Raw genomic sequence first — 16,051 nt, 5'->3', positions numbered from 1 at the left:
AAGGACAGCACTTTAAAATGACTCCTTTTTCACCTTACAACACCTCATGCTTACACTATAAATAATTTCCAATTTTAGCATAAACCAGATAAGCTGTTTTGTTGGACTCCTTAAATGAGACCAGTGTGGTGGGCTGCGGTGGGGCAGTGTCAGTACTGACATTTGCCTTTAGCCTTTGCAAAATTCCAAGGAGAGCCTGAGTATGAGTATTGAAACTTTTATATAAGCAGCTCATTTTCAGGAACTTTATGGACTGGAGTGGTACTAAAGACGGTGCTAGTTAAATATATGGGTCAAATGTTTTAACCCAGCTTGAGCCAGGTCATCCAAACGGAGTGATAAATATTTCTTTGGCATGTCGGCACACATCTCCACTTTCAGCGACATTGCAGTCTTTGCCTCTATCATGTCTCTCATATCTCTTTCTTTCACTCCTTTGCTCTTTCCAACTCAGCTGTTTCTCACAGTCAGTTACACTGTAAGGAGTTGCACGCTCATGAACTTCAACTGTTTGAAACTAAAACATTGTGCAGAGACCATCGTAGGGCCAGACTCACAACGTTTTCTTGGAAACATTTTGAAAAGTTCACATTACATGAAAATACAGCAAAACAATATCAAACAACTTGTAACAACTGTGAATGTGGAAGATCTTCCACAAGAACAACAGGTGTCAAATGAAAATGTTTGTTAGTGAATACTAGACATAGATATTGTTGTTTGTGATTATATTGCAGTGTTTGGGGCTTTCATACATTATAGACTTTACAATTTTCTTGATAAAGCGTGTGAGATAACCAGGAGGATGAGAGATGAGGTTATGAAGGGAGGGAAAAAGAGAAGGAGTGGTACAGTGTCAGTCCCACACAGAGCCAGGGAAGGTCACATTACACTGACTCTGAGAGAGCAGGGTTTTAAATAGAGTGACGGTCAACCCCGCCCTGCACAAAATGAGCTATTTTGAGGAGACAGGTTTGGTGGGGCGAAGGGCTATGGGGTGGGAGTGGGGTGTGAGGTTCAAGGGACAGTCGTGAGAGGTTTCAGTAGCAAGACTTTTGTTGTTGATCCTTTTTTTGACTGCTTGGAAGATGCATTTTGGAGAGTGGGCAGTAGGCAGTTCATACTCAACATCAGTGCTCAAATTGCGAGCGTAGTGGGTGCTTTGGTCCTTAAATAATGAATGCATAGCATGCAAGTGAATGAAACATATGAAGAGGGGAAAAAGGTGTAAACAACTCGTAGACGGGTGTTTTGCATGTCTCAACACTTAACATTTACTGGCTTTTAGACATTCTCTAATATAGGGGGTCAGATGGCTGAGCGGTTACGGAATTGGGCTTTTAATCAGAAGGTTGCCGGTTCGATTTCCGGCCATGTCATTACGTTGTGTTCTTGGGCAAGGCACTTCACCCTACTTGCCTTGGGGGGAATGTCCCTGTACTTACTGTATGTCGCTCTGGATCAGAGCGTCTGCTAAATGAAATCTCTCAAATTTTGGTTCCCAGTGATTTGGCCTTGTAACTATCCATCCTGCTTTCTCCTTTGCTTTTCCAACTCTTCCTCCTCCCTTCTTTCACAATATATGGTCATCCTTGCTTGGCCTTCTTCTGCCACCCAGCTCTCTAAAGTTAAACCTGAACATTTGATGACGGCAGAAAAGCAATATGTTCCTCTCCTTCCCTCCCTCCCTCTATCCCCTCTCTCCAGCATTAACTATCTTATGGACAGTGCAAGCATGGTCACTAGCATTTGGCCCTGTCACTCAGCCCAACTGCCCCCCCCCCTTCTCATCTTACCCCCCGGGTTGGTCTGTCTCTTTTTCTGCGCTTCTCACATTAGTGTCGTCTGTGTCTTTGACACTGCCCAGTTACTAACGGGTCTCTTCAAACTGAGAATTTTACTGCAGTCCTTAACTAGAAATCATTTGTAAACAAACACAGTTAACAGGGTCAAGAAGGAGTACCGTTGCCTGTTTTGAGCACGTCAAAGGAGGACACCTGCTTTTCCTGGGATTTTGTCTATAATTTTTTTGTCAAGAGTTGGGAACAAGTGTCTGGATTTCTACTTGGAATACCCCTGTTAACTGGGCATTGCATATTGTGTGTGCTTATTAATAACTGGTGTACATTCCCTGAAAGTCTTCCCAGGGGTGTTTGTATTTGTGTGTGTGTGTGTGTGGGACAGATTCACCAAGAGCTCCAGGGGCGCTTCTTTTTGTCTGAGGAGTGATCCTTCATTATTTGGTAGCATCACCCCATCTCTGGTCCACTTCTTCTTTCCGTGATTAAACATGGCTTCCTTTAAGACCTGGCTGCTGGGGCTCTTCTTGGCTCTGCTCTGCACCTTCCAGACCCCGCTGACTCCTGGCGTGAAGGCACAAGACCTGCCACTCTCTCCAGAGCAGGGTGTGGTTGCTGATGATGATGATGATGATGACGATGATGATGATGCAGGAGATGATGATAGTGAAGAGGATGACGACGAAGATGATGATGATGACGACGATGATGATGACGACGATGACGACGATGATGATGATGATGATGATGATGATGATGACGACGATGATGATGATGATGATGATGATGACGACGACGACGACGATGACGATGATGATGACGACGATGATGATGATGATGATGATGATGATGATGACGACGACGACGATGATGACGACGATGACGACGACGACGATGATGACGACGACGACGACGATGACGATGATGACGATGATGATGACGATGATGATGATGATGATGACGATGATGACGATGATGACGATGATGACGACGATGACGACGATGATGACGATGATGACGACGATGATGACGATGATGATGACGATGATGACAGCCATGAAGGTAAGTTCAATTATTTAACTTGAATGTATTGCATCAACCCCCTCCCCCCACCATCCCCTTCTATCGTCACTAAGATGAACGGGTGTCCTCAAACCTCCTCATCTCTCCCTGACTGAGCTATTTCAGGAGAGAGAGTGGCGGAGCTAAGCCACACCTTGATCATTCCCCTCTTGATATTTCTTGCAGCCTTGCAGAAACACCTTGTCAGTCCTTAGCTCTGTCAGTCGTTTGCCTTAGTCTTCAATGAGAGTGAAGTAGTATGTAGAAGTCCCTCCTCCACCCCATTCCAGCTTTTCGTCATCTTTGCTGTCTCTGACTCTCTCTGTGTTCTCTTCCCTGCTTAAATAGAGTTATGAGCACTCTGGGAAAATTGAACTGGCCCGTCTGAAGTCCAGCTGTCTGAAGTCCTTCGTACAGTACACTAGATATGAACTTGGGGACTGCAGCAGCATTGTAATGAGAGAAAGAACAAAATGTCAATTTCATGCAAAGAGCCTGACTTGGAATCAGTCATCGGGTCAATAGCTAAGATCTTTTGATTTGTGTCTTGTTTGAAAGAATGGTTCCTTCACTCCGTCTTTCCTTTCTCATTTGTTTTGGATCGGATTGACCTGCATTTGTGTCTCCATGTGAAACTACAGAGAAAGAAAGAGAGACAGTGATGTAGAGAGTGGAACTTGATAGAGACAGACAGTCAGGACGAGACAAAAGCTTTGAGGGGAGGCAAGGAGGGCCAAATAATACAATGACTTGGGAATCTAGAGTACCAATAGAGAGTTTCTCTCTTTCTCCACATCTCCTAATCTCTCTCTTTCTCTGTAGATTGTTTATGTCACAGTTTGTTGAAAACTTCCAATGAACAGAATGTATTTGCAAGCCTGGTTTGTGTATTTATCAAAGCTTTGAATGAATATTAATCATTTATCAATGTATCCATGTTTATTCTGTAACATTATTAATTTCCTATGAAATTATTTGGACTTTTTGACCCCCCAATCCTTTGCCCCAAACACCACCACCATGCAAAAAAAAATTGCGTTACATTTATTACATTACATGTAAAATATGTTACAATTTATTACATATTTTCAAAAAATAGTCCAAAGAAATTGGGAAGTCATGATTTACTTTTCAGTCTTTCTTTTGACACAATTAATTCATACATTAACAGTAAACAAGACATTAAACATAGATTTAACTATATGCTCTACCTGGTGTTAATAATTAATTTGGGAGAAAAAGAGTATTTGGAAAAAGAGAGAAACATCTCTGTCCTAGTAGAGAAAGAAAGAGAGCAAAAGGGACCTTAAACATTAAACTAGCTCAATGTTAGTCCAGACAATGCATGGAAAATTTGAAGGTTGTGGTCTGTTATTTTTACGTAGATTTTTTTTCTTCATTTTTTTGTGTTAAAACTGTTAGAATCTCCTTTGATCATATCTCTTTAACCCTACTTTCAATCGTGGAATAAATCAATTGATCATGAGATGCATGGATGTACATATTTGGCCTGGAGTCAGAGGTTGGTGAATATTTGCATGGTGTAAATCAGGAGGTTGGTGACATGATATTGAGAACCACATAGGGTCATAATGCAAACTACAACAAAAGACAAATAACAGTAACACAGTGCAAGTCAGAGAAGTGTGAATGTTTGACATTCTTGCTGAGAGTTACTATCACTTGTGTGGGGACGTGTATGTTGTGCGTCTGTGAATGTGGTGTGTATTTTACAGTATGCTCTATCCTTTTTCTGACATTGTATACATTCTAGTATACAGTATGAGTGCATGTCAGCTGGGGTTTATTTATCTGGTTAGTCTGTAATTTGACTATGTTTGTATGTCTGTATTAACATGTTTTGTATGCAAGAGACAGTTTTTATGAAAGTTTGTTTCAGATGTTATTATATTAGATGTTGCCATCCCCTCTAAGGCAAGCCCTTCTCACATCCATAATACATGACATATATGGACAATATACGGATACAAACACGGGTGTTATGGCAGGTTTTGACGCTGTCTCTTACAGGTGCTGATGATGGCGCTGAAGGAGATGATGACAACGATGACGACAATGATGATGATGATGATGCTGACGGAGATGACGATGATGATGATGCTGATGCTGACGGAGATGACGATGATGATGACGGAGATGACGATGATGACGATGATGACGATGATGCTGACGGAGATGATGATGATGATGAAGTTGCTGGTGATGCTGACGGAGATGATGGTGACGACAATGATGATGATGACGACAATGATGATGATGATGATGAAGAAGTTGCTGAGGATGCTGACGGAGATGATGATGATGATAAAGAAGATGCTGATGATGATGCAGATGATGACGACGATGATGACGACGATGATGATGATGACGACGATGATGATGATGACGACGATGATGACGATGATGACGATGATGACGAAGATGATGATGATGATCACCTTTATCAAAAAGGGTCATTGTGTTCATATTGTGAAAATTGTGAGGTAAGTCATGAAAAATCATTTCAAGTGATATTTTTTACACACTTTGGTGCTAAAGGAAGAAGTAAAACATGAAGGCATCACACAAATCTGTGCTAGTAGTGAAACATTGTCGCATTGTAAAAAAAACAAAAACAAAGTCATTTACAGAAAATTTGTTTTTGTATGAGAAAGCAGACATATTCTATTCTCAAATCCTTTACTCCTACATTCGTATTTGGTTGGTGCAGTCTGCTTTTTCTGCAAGGGAGTTTCCCTTTGTAGGTGTAGGAGAAAGAAACGAAATGTCTATGAAACATTTTCTTTATGTTTTATGAAATGTTATTTTGAATGTTTAAATTAATGTAGAGTTGTATTACGATATATATACTACCTATATTGATCAACCATTTTGTTGCGGCTTATACCGAGAACTCAATGGGATTGTTCATTTTTGACCGTGTCAATATATGTATTAGACACTGACCTGAAAAAGGGTCAAACAAGTGTCATAAAAAGGAAAGTATTTTAAGTTATTTATTTACTGCCTCTCCCTCTCTATCCTTGATAACGCTGATTCCAATCCTGTCCTTTCTCCTAGCACTGTGACAGCTGCGATAAGTGCCCTTGTGAAGAGGAAGATGAGTCTGAGCACTGTGATCATTGCCAGGTGAGCTGTTTGTCATTCCAGTGTGCTATAATTTCAGGCCTCCCTGGAAAACAAAAAAAAGGTTTGGTTCAGGTATATTTCTAAAGCTTCTACCATAGTTTATGGTTAAGTCAATACATTTATTTGATTCATGGATAGCTAGCAGCAACTTTGTAAAAAAATTACATTCTGGTCTAGAAACGTAAGGTTTTAGCAGATCTGTCTATTAAAACCACACAGACAGAACAGATATGTTTATAATAGAAGACATTACCATTTTAAGATATTTACATATGATGGTTGTTACCTAACAATGTCTTCAAGGTAGTCACCTGCAACTGTGGCACTGGGTACGATGTGTCCCTTGAGAGAGATAATAGATAATGTATAATATATATTATTATTATTATATTTATAAACTAACATAAAGGGCAAAATCTGTCAAATCTGAGAAATTACTGTACTAGTGCTCTATAGCATGACAAACTTGTCACTTTTGTGTCTTTCTCCTCAGATGTGCAATTTCTGCTATGTGTGTCCTGTTTGCCAGACCGTTTGCCAGCCAGGTAGGCTCACTGCTGTTGGAGATGTTGAGTCTAATGAATAGGTTGCTATTATGAGACGCATGTGTGGAAACAGCAAGTAATCAGGGGACACATTTATAACATTATGTCTCTCCTAGGTGGGGTTCTTGATGCGTTGACTGGATCAATCTACAAGTAAGGCACACTTTTATAGTATTATAGCAGTATAACATAGTACACTGTAGTCTAAAGTGTAATAATTCACCCTATTGATCTTCTCTTTTCGATCCTTGACTGTTGGTCTTCTGACAAATATATGTGAATGCTTCTTCTCTACCTCTAGGACTATTGCTGATGTCTTTGATGCTGACAACTAATCCCTGTGTCGCCACCATGTGGCCACAAATATGTTGCAACCAGGGGACTGCAATCTCTTAAAATATCTTTCATATTTTCACTATTTTAAGTAATTTTTCCTGTCTTTTTTGATCCGAGAAATCGTGCACACTCAATAATCATTGGATATAGACAATGCAATGAGAATAACTTTAATTGATCTGTTTATGTATTATTGTTGTTAAATGACAAGCTTGTTGTGATGTTCTTAAGGAAGTGAATTCATATTTAAAGTCACAATTGTGTTGATGGATGACAATGGAGTTGTATGTAATAAATGAGGGGGATATTTTATGTGTTGGGTGTTTTTTTTATACATACTGTGCATATTTTTTCTATACAAGAACTTCCTTCAGACCATTACCGGATCATCTGTATCCTTGTAAAGTACATCAGAATCAGAATCAAGTTTATTGCCAAGTAGGTTTACACATACAAGGAATTTGCTATGGTAGATAAAACAAGTACTGTAGTAAAATACATACATATAAAATAGAAACTACTATAAACAATTATAGAAAATTTGTACAATATGACTGTTACTTAAATCAATGAATAGCCGTACAGTTTGTTCAGGGATGTGTAAAAATTCACAGTAGGAAGTTTAAGAAGACAATGTGCAAGACAATAATCTTAATGTAACACATTTGTTAGGAGTGTAGAATTCATGTTAATGTATCGTCAAAGTCATGTCAGTGGGGGGACCTGGGCCTTGTTGATGATGCCAGCTGAATGGAAAGAAACTGTTCTTGTGGCATGAAGTTTTACTCCTGATGAAACATTCCGCAGTCAATGGTTGAAGCAGTTTGTGACCAGGATGAGAGGGGTCAGCCACAATCTTTCCTGCTCGCTTCAGGGGCCTGGAGGCATGCAGGTTCTCTAGGGATGGTAGGTTGCAGCCAATCACCCTCTCTGCAGAGCAAATGATACGCTGCAGTCTGCCCTTGTCCTTGGCAGTGGCAGCAGCGTACCAGATGGGGATGGAAGAGCTGACGATGGACTCAATGATGGCTGTGTAGAAGTGCACCATCATTGTCTTTGGCAGGTTGAACTTCTTCAGCTGCCGCAGGAAGTACATCCTCTGTTGTGCCTTCTTGGAGAGGGAGCTGATGTTCAGTTCCCACTTGAGGTCCTGGGAGATGATAGTACCCAGGAAGCAGAAGGACTCCACAGTGTTGACTGGGGAGTCACGCAGGGTGATGGGGCTGAGTGGGGCTGGGCTCTTTCTGAAATCCACAACCATCTCCACTATCTTAAGAGCGTTTAGCTCCAAGTTGTTCTGGCTGCACCAGGTCACCAGATGGTCAACCTCCCAACCTCTAGGCAGACTCATCCCCACCGGAGGTGAGCCCAATGAGGGTGGTGTCATCCGCAAACTTCAGGAGCTTGACAGACTGATGACTGGAAATGCCACCTCACTGTATTGTGAGGTGGTGTTTGTATTTTAACGTTCCTGTAATTAGTTATTGCTTTGGGAAATTCTAATCTGTGAATATATTTCCAACTTTACCGAACTGTGCGAGTTCAACTTTACGTGTGATGATGGGATCTTTCAACGCTATACTGGAGCACATGCGTACTTGGTATCTCATAATTGGATGTGATTGCCTTTGACAAGGCACAACCTAATTTCTCTCTCATATATATTTATTTATAGGGTGCGCTTGCGTCAGCAAGACCAATTTGCTGAATTTCTTCGTTTTGATGCAACTGTTTCAACTCTGTGAGGCTAAGGGAAATGACAAGAGAACCCTGTGTCATTCTACACTTCACTTAAGTATGCAATATTACGGACCCATTTGCAACTGACGCAAGCACACCTCACAATTTCCCCAGAAATGGTACCCTCCCTAGTTTACAGTTATCTCATAATAGTATCTCTTAATTTTGATTTAGTGTCGCATAATTATGACTTTTCATCTCATAATTATGACTTACTATCTCATAATTATGACTTAGTATCTCATGCTTTTGACGTAGTTTCTCATAAATTATGACTTAGTATCTCTTAATTTTGACTTAGTATCTCATAATTATCATAATCATCTTTTTTCTTCTTTAATTGGCGGAAATGGACCTCCATACTGATTATGTGATCCTCTTATTTATTGTCCAGTGCAATACTTTATGGGTGTATCTACCATGTTAGGGAGCCTGGTCGCGTCGTTGTCAAGGGGGTTGAAGCATGGTTTGTTCTAAATGTGGCCTCCATGTCAGCTGTTTAGAACAAGCTGTTATGATAATAATAAGGATGATGATGAAGATGGGGATGATCATGATAGTGATGATGACCTGTCAAACTGTATGGCAATGCTGAGTGACTAGGTGACCATCTGAGTGCTAAATGAACACCAGACTCTCAGACAGCATTGAGCTGAGGTGAAACTCAATGACTGACTACTGGCCAACGCCTAGAGTATATTTTTTAATCTCTTCCATGATCAGCCTAGGTATTTCCCTCAGACATTGTAAGCAGAGGAGAAAGTGTGTTGTGGCTGTCTGAGGATGAATCTTGTCTGCAATAATCCCACACTGATGACTCCAGAAGTGGGGGCGGCGGGAGGGTATGGAGGGATTGAGGGCTGAAGATTGATGGGAGTGTTTTAAAAGGCAAACAGTACTTCAAACATTGTATTGTAACATTGCTGATTATTGTGTGATAAACCACGAGAGGGTGTGGTAGATTGGTTGACAGTCATGGTACTTTCCTATATTGACGATATGAAATGGGTAAACCTTTTCACAATTCTATTAGAAATATAAATGTTGAGCACCCAACTTGGATATCAGTAAGATACAATTAGTAGATACAATTCACTGCATCTCTACTGAAATAAGTTCTCCACTTATGTCTTGCTGCTAGTTCAATCAGGAGAGACCTGGGATGAGTAAAGTGATGTCTATTAACAGATGATAGATGTACTACAAGTGTTTGGAGCTTAGACCCCATGGGGAATTATTGATCAAAGGGCGCCTGCCTGACATCCGAGGAAGAATCCCCCACGGAGTCCAGACACTGGTGGCGGTGGCGGCAGCCGACGACCCAGTCAGAGGAGTCGAAGAACAGTGACAAGGCACTGGGTGGCGATGGGGAGGTGGAGGGTCGCGCACATAGCATGGACAAACTAAACAAGGAGAGAATCGAATCGTATTTAAAGGCACGGGATCATTGTGATAGGCTGACATCTACGAGGAAGATTTGACAGCTAAGCTTCATCTAGCCAGCATTTCCTTCATAAAGAAAACCCTTTAAAACAATCTGATTCAAACAGCTGTGCCCTAATTTGTCTCTCCACCACTGCGCTCCTTGATCTTCTGATGTAGCCTACTTAGATTATGAACAATTTGTGCGTCGCTATGAATAAAAGCGTCTTTCATAAATAAAATAGGCTATATATACGTAGCTAAATGTTGGTTGGGTGTTTAATTTTTTTATCCCAACTTCCTTATTGGCTGTAAACTATCCTACCTAAATGAAAGTGAAAGTTAAATTATAAACTGTTCGCGTTTACGCAATTTCTACCAGAAATCAATACACAGTTGCTGTATTTTGAGGAATTCTACACAACAAATTAAGCAGTGAGTATGATAGTCTATTCTTGACGAATAGCGAACCACGTATGGTTGAAGTGCGTTACTAATCAACGACAACATAGGATAACTATCTCACAAAACGCAAATGTCAACAGCACAAATGTCATACAGATGCATGAAATATTATGGGAAGTAGTAGCAGTTCTAATGCTAAATAATACACTTATGCTGACCTTGGGGAGAATGGTGACCATTTTTTACAGACTGTAATTTTGCATTTTGTTTTCTATTTGCGTCAAACAATTTAAACAAAATAAATGGTCTTGAGTGTGGTAACTTGGCCATCCTGCCAGAAGATGAAGCGCGTGGTCAGGCACACCAAGGGCTGCAAGCGCAAGACCAACGAAGGCTGCCCCATCTGCAAGCAGCTGATCGCCCTGTGCTGCTACCACGCCAAGCACTGCCAGGAGAACAAGTGCCCTGTGCCCTTCTGCCTCATCATCAAGCACAAGCTGAGGCAGCAGCAGCTGCAACACCCTCCAGCAGGCCCAGATGCTGATGAGGAGGCCAGCATGCAGAGGGTAGGCCAGCCGGCCAGGGGAGGGGGCCTCGTAGAAGGGCTGCAGATCTTCATGTGCTTGTGACCTTTGTCCTATTTGACCACAATAGGTTATATAGCAACAATATCAATAACATTGATTAAACATCAAAAACAAATATGGCATGGTAACTTCATCATCTGACCTTAGATTGCGTATTATTTCTGTATTATTGGTAGTGTAGTAGGAATGGAATGGTTTATGAATGAGTTATATTTTCAAACTATACAGAATTTCTGTTTCTAATCTAATTTGCAAACCCTAATTTGCATCTGGCTGGGTGTAGGGTGTGGGAATATATATTCGGCGTGGGGGAAAAAATCTATTCACATTTGAATTGCGATTCAGTCTGCTAGTGATTCTGATCAGTTCACAAATTTATGTGAATAGATTTTTTTTATGATGGCTTTTTAAATTATATATATTTTTTAACAAATCTCGGAAAAATCGTGAATCGATTTTTAATCGAAATTGTGACCCCAAGAATCGATTCGAATCGTGAGGTACCAAAAAATTCCCAACCCTAATATATATCGTCGTTGTCATCTGCCGCTTGTCCGGGGGTCGGGTCGCGGGGGCAGCAACCTAAGCAGGGAGGCCCAGACTTCCCTCTCCCCGGCCACTTCCACCAGCTCTTCCAGGGGGACACCAAGGCGTTCCCAGGCCAGCCGAGAGAGACATAGTCCCTCCAGCGTGTCCTGGGTCTTCCCCAGGGCCTCTTCCCAGTGGGACGTGCCCAGAACACCTCACCAGGGAGGCGTCCAGGAGGCATCCTGATCAGATGCCCGAGCCACCTCAACTGGCTCCTCTCGACGCGGAGGAGCAGCGGTTCTACTCTGAGCCCCTCCCGGATGACCAAGCTTCTCACCCTATCTGTAAGGGAGGGCCCGGACCCCCTCAACGCCCTGGCTGCGCATAGAAATTCTGTCCATATAAGTTATGAACAGAATCAATGACAAAGGGCAGGCCTGGCGGAGTCCAACCCTCACCGGGAACAAGTTCGACTTACTGCCGGCAATGCGGACCAAACTCTGACACCGGTCGTACAGAGACCGGACAGCCCCGATCAGGGAATCCGGTACCCCGTACTCCCGGAGCACCCCCAACATGAGCCCCCGATGGACACGGTCGAACGCCTTTTCCAAATCCACAAAACGTGTAGACTGGTTGGGCAAACTCCCATGCACCCTCCAGGACCCTGCCGAGGGTGTAGAGCCCGTCCACAGTTCCACGGCCAGGACGAAAACCACATTGCTCCTCCTGAATCCGAGGTTCGACAATCCGACGGACCCTCCTCTCCAGGACCCCTGAATAGACTTTCCCAGGGAAGCTGAGGAGTGTGATCCCCCTAAAGTTGGAGCACACCCTCCGGTCCCCCTTTTTAAAGAGGGGAACCACCACCAACACCACATCTGTCATATAAATGTGTTTTGGGGTGCCACTGTCCACTCAATGTAAATGTGTTCCTACACTTTACATATTCTTCACAGAAAATGACTCATGGTGAACAAGTCTCTGGTTGAGGAGACTAAATAATAATGTATCATTTGTATTTTCGTAAACATTAAAAAACAGTCCCACAAACCTGAACACCGCACAAAGGTAAAATGTATAGTTAATTGATAAGCACAGACGACAAAAGGACCACTGTGTCATCATGCAAAGTGAATCTCTTCCTGAAGTCGGTTGAAACTCCACTAGGGGGCAGCACTCCACCAGTCATCATGACAGGAGGGTGGTGGTGGACGTATACCTCCCCAGATCTCCAGATACATCAGAGACCAAATATGAGGTTATAAAACGGTGTCAACGCACATTGGTTGTTTGTGTGTGTGTGTGTGTGTGTGTGTAGGGATGTCACTACCAATACAGTAAGATATTTTTCTCTGGGAAGATGTAAAGGTCAAATGGCATTCTTAGAACACCCCCTGTTCTCTCTGTCAAACACACACAAACAAACACATAACCTATAGCATAACCTACCGTAAACTACTGTAGGCAGACCATAACCTCAGGAAATGTGCTGCCGATATAACATATTGATATTTTTATGAGAAATCGACCATAGGAATCAATGGTAAATCTTTCCATGTGTTTACATGGAGATGATGTAGTGGGATATACAGGTAGTAACAAGAACATTCTAGAATTACTGAGGACACACACTGCAACAGCAACAGTCACTAATATTGAAACCATTAGTCATCCACTGTTTAGTTCCATTGTATCGCTCTGCTGGTCTCTTCTTGGAAATGAGGAGACTAAGGTTTTCAACAGAGTCTGTGAGTGTGGATGTGCTACCCATTTAACCACCAATCGTGTTAGATCAGACCATAGTTCTTACACCTACCCCTATGTGTGTACGTATCTGTGTGTTTGTGTGTGAACGAAAGCGGGGGTAGATGTGATCAGATTACTGTAGCTATATCCGACAACCAACCTAAACCTTGAGGGTTTAGGTTGGTTGAGGGGCAGTTTTATGGGCGTATGTGAAGCCCTCTGTGACATGCTTGCGTGTAAAAAGGGCTATACAAATAAATTTGATTTGATTTGAATCAGCAGGGAACAGTGTCTTGGAGCACAGTGAAGAGGAACGGTCATATTAAGACCAATTGATCAACTTAACATACCCGTGATCTCCTGTCTTAGAGGAGATTGACACACAGCTCTATTCAGCTGGACAGAAGGAGATCAATGACAGTTCCTACTTTGTAGATGATATTATGTAGTTACTTGGCAGTGTGGCCAGATAAATACAATTGGTGGTAAATACAGAACTTTTCTTGACTCAGACCTCAGAAATACTGTAGAACTATGCACTTCTGATCCTTTGTCTTCTGCTGTTTTTCTATATGCACTATTTATGTCACTTTAGATATACCGTATTTCTTCGATTTAACGCCACCCTCGAATAAACTCCGCCCTCGAATAAACGCTGCACCAAAAATGAACATAGTGTAATAAACGCCGCCCTCGATTAAACGCTGCACCAAAAAAATCCGAAAAAGGTTATTTCATTGGTTAAATTAAAACACAGTAATTATTACACAAGTAAATCACAAGTGTATTATAATTCCCTTGAAGCACCGGAAGACACAAGTTGCTTTTTGCTACAGGTTTGAAGCTTCTTCTCCAAATCCACCGTGAAAACTAAACGCAGTAGGCTATAACGAGAAAATAAAGACCACATTAGCTTAATATGAACATACAATGACATGCGCAGCATGTAACTAACGTTCACCAAAGTAAAATACAGACACAAAACAACATACCTCGTTGGCTGCATGCTGTACACAAGGGAATAGATCCTTAGCTAACATCTGATCAACAACCTTAAACCTTTATCGGAACATTAAATTGTCCGTGCTTCACTTGCTGTTAGCTTGTGGACGCTCACTCACGAGCGTTCGAAAAGGCCTTCAAAATAAAGGCACTGTAGGCTACTCTTACCAAATAAAGTCACTTGGCCTAATAATACTGAATGCAAGTATATCATTCTAAATTATGACATTGGTTGAAAACAAATGATACATTATAATAAAGTATATTTGCGACAATTACATTTAGCCTACAATATTGCGAGGTAGCTGACTCCACTACTGGCGAATTAGCCTTTCATCAACCCCAAGTTTGCGTGCTACAGATCTGTTGATGTTGGTGATTGCTTTCTGTTTGAAAGCTGGAAGTGTAAGAACGTTTCGGCATGCTGCTTCAGATTTCTACACAATGTAGACACATGTGCGGCTTCAATTTTATATTAAGCTTTGTGTTTGACCTCCTTTTCTATTCGTTGTTTGTCTATGGCCGCACTGCAGCTGCAATTCTTTAAATCTCTCTTACTAATTAATCGCCGCCCTCGAATAAACGCCGCCCTCGAATAAACGCTGCACCCAAAATTATCATCGTGTAATAAACGCTGCAGCGTTTATTCAAAGAATTACGGTAAGCATCTGTTAAATGAATACAAATTAAAGAAATCGATCAAATATAAGATAATGGCTAAAGCATATCGCTATCGATGTCAAAAAATCATTGAAACAAACCAATAATTATCGGCAGGGTTAGTGTTTATACACAGTAGGGAAACTAAACCAACTCCCTTGTATAGAGATACAAGGTTTTACACATGAAGGTTTCACTGTTTCTGCTCTCCTTCTCCTCTTCCTTCCCTCACTCCCATTGTCTTCCATTTCCTCCTGCATCTCTCTATTTCTTTATTTCTTTGTCTTGTTCTCTCTCTGTGTGTCTCTCTCCAGAGGTTGTGTGATCGTGTTCGGACCGTTTACCCCTATGGTCACCTCTGTGTTGGTCCAACAGGCATACACTGGCAATGCCACATGCACACGCACGCATATCTCCTCCAACAACACCTCCCGCCAACCTTGATTCTCCTCTCCTCTGATCATGGCCCAGCAGAAGCTGGAGTGAGGCCAGTTGGTCTTGTGCACATCTCTCTCCTTAGGTGTGTGTTTGTGTTTGTGTGTTGCGCCCAGCAAGTACGTCTTCTCACATACTGTAGAGCTGAAATGGAGGGCACTTGGTGAAAGGTTAGACGTTAGGATTCTCAGAGGAGAAAACTGCTTAGCTGTCTGAGTGTGTGCGAATGTGTGTCCATATGTGTGTGTGTGTTGTCTTGTTATACTGTCTTGTTGACTGTGCTTATGAGGATGACTGATCGCCCTCTCTCTAATTATAGAAAACCATCAATTTCTGCTGTTTATTTTTAACCATCAAAGACCATTAAGAAGAGGATCCCCCTGAGCCTCTGTCTCAGTCTCTCCCTTTCTACCTGTTTCTCTGTCTTCTCTCTCAAACACTCTCTCTCTCTCTCTCTCTCTCTCTCTCTCTCTCTCTCTCTCTCTCTCTCTCTCTCTCTCTCTCTCTCACACACACACACACACACACACACACACGCACACACGCACACACACACATGTTATACTGGGAACCACCACTGTAGCCTTTTGGCTGCTGAGAGAACTACCATCAAACTACAGGCTAGGCTAAC

The 16,051-nt window shown here is 41.9% G+C and overlaps 1 protein-coding gene across 1 annotated transcript; it reads left to right on the top strand.

The window, feature by feature from the left end:
* Window positions 1–1,831: 1,831 nt before the first annotated feature.
* LOC136940463 (dentin sialophosphoprotein) lies at window positions 1,832–7,204 on the top strand. Its single transcript, XM_067232623.1, has 6 exons — window positions 1,832–2,861; window positions 4,893–5,365; window positions 5,943–6,011; window positions 6,505–6,556; window positions 6,673–6,709; window positions 6,858–7,204. The coding sequence occupies exons 1-6, from the start codon at window positions 2,291–2,293 to the stop codon at window positions 6,889–6,891; spliced, it is 1,236 nt and encodes a 411-aa protein (XP_067088724.1). The 5' UTR covers window positions 1,832–2,290; the 3' UTR covers window positions 6,892–7,204.
* Window positions 7,205–16,051: the final 8,847 nt, after the last annotated feature.

The sequence above is a fragment of the Osmerus mordax genome, chromosome 3 (assembly GCF_038355195.1).
Source record: "Osmerus mordax isolate fOsmMor3 chromosome 3, fOsmMor3.pri, whole genome shotgun sequence".
NCBI lineage: Eukaryota > Metazoa > Chordata > Actinopteri > Osmeriformes > Osmeridae > Osmerus > Osmerus mordax.
This window is presented reverse-complemented; position numbering and strand designations above follow the sequence as displayed.

Bases quoted from the DNA above. Each gene is read 5' to 3' on its own strand.
- LOC136940463 (XM_067232623.1), top strand. From the start codon at position 2,291: ATGGCTTCCTTTAAGACCTGGCTGCTGGGGCTCTTCTTGGCTCTGCTC. The intron at 5,366-5,942 runs GTAAGTCATGAA...CCTTTCTCCTAG, and splicing joins CATATTGTGAAAATTGTGAG to CACTGTGACAGCTGCGATAA. The intron at 6,557-6,672 runs GTAGGCTCACTG...TGTCTCTCCTAG, and splicing joins CCAGACCGTTTGCCAGCCAG to GTGGGGTTCTTGATGCGTTG.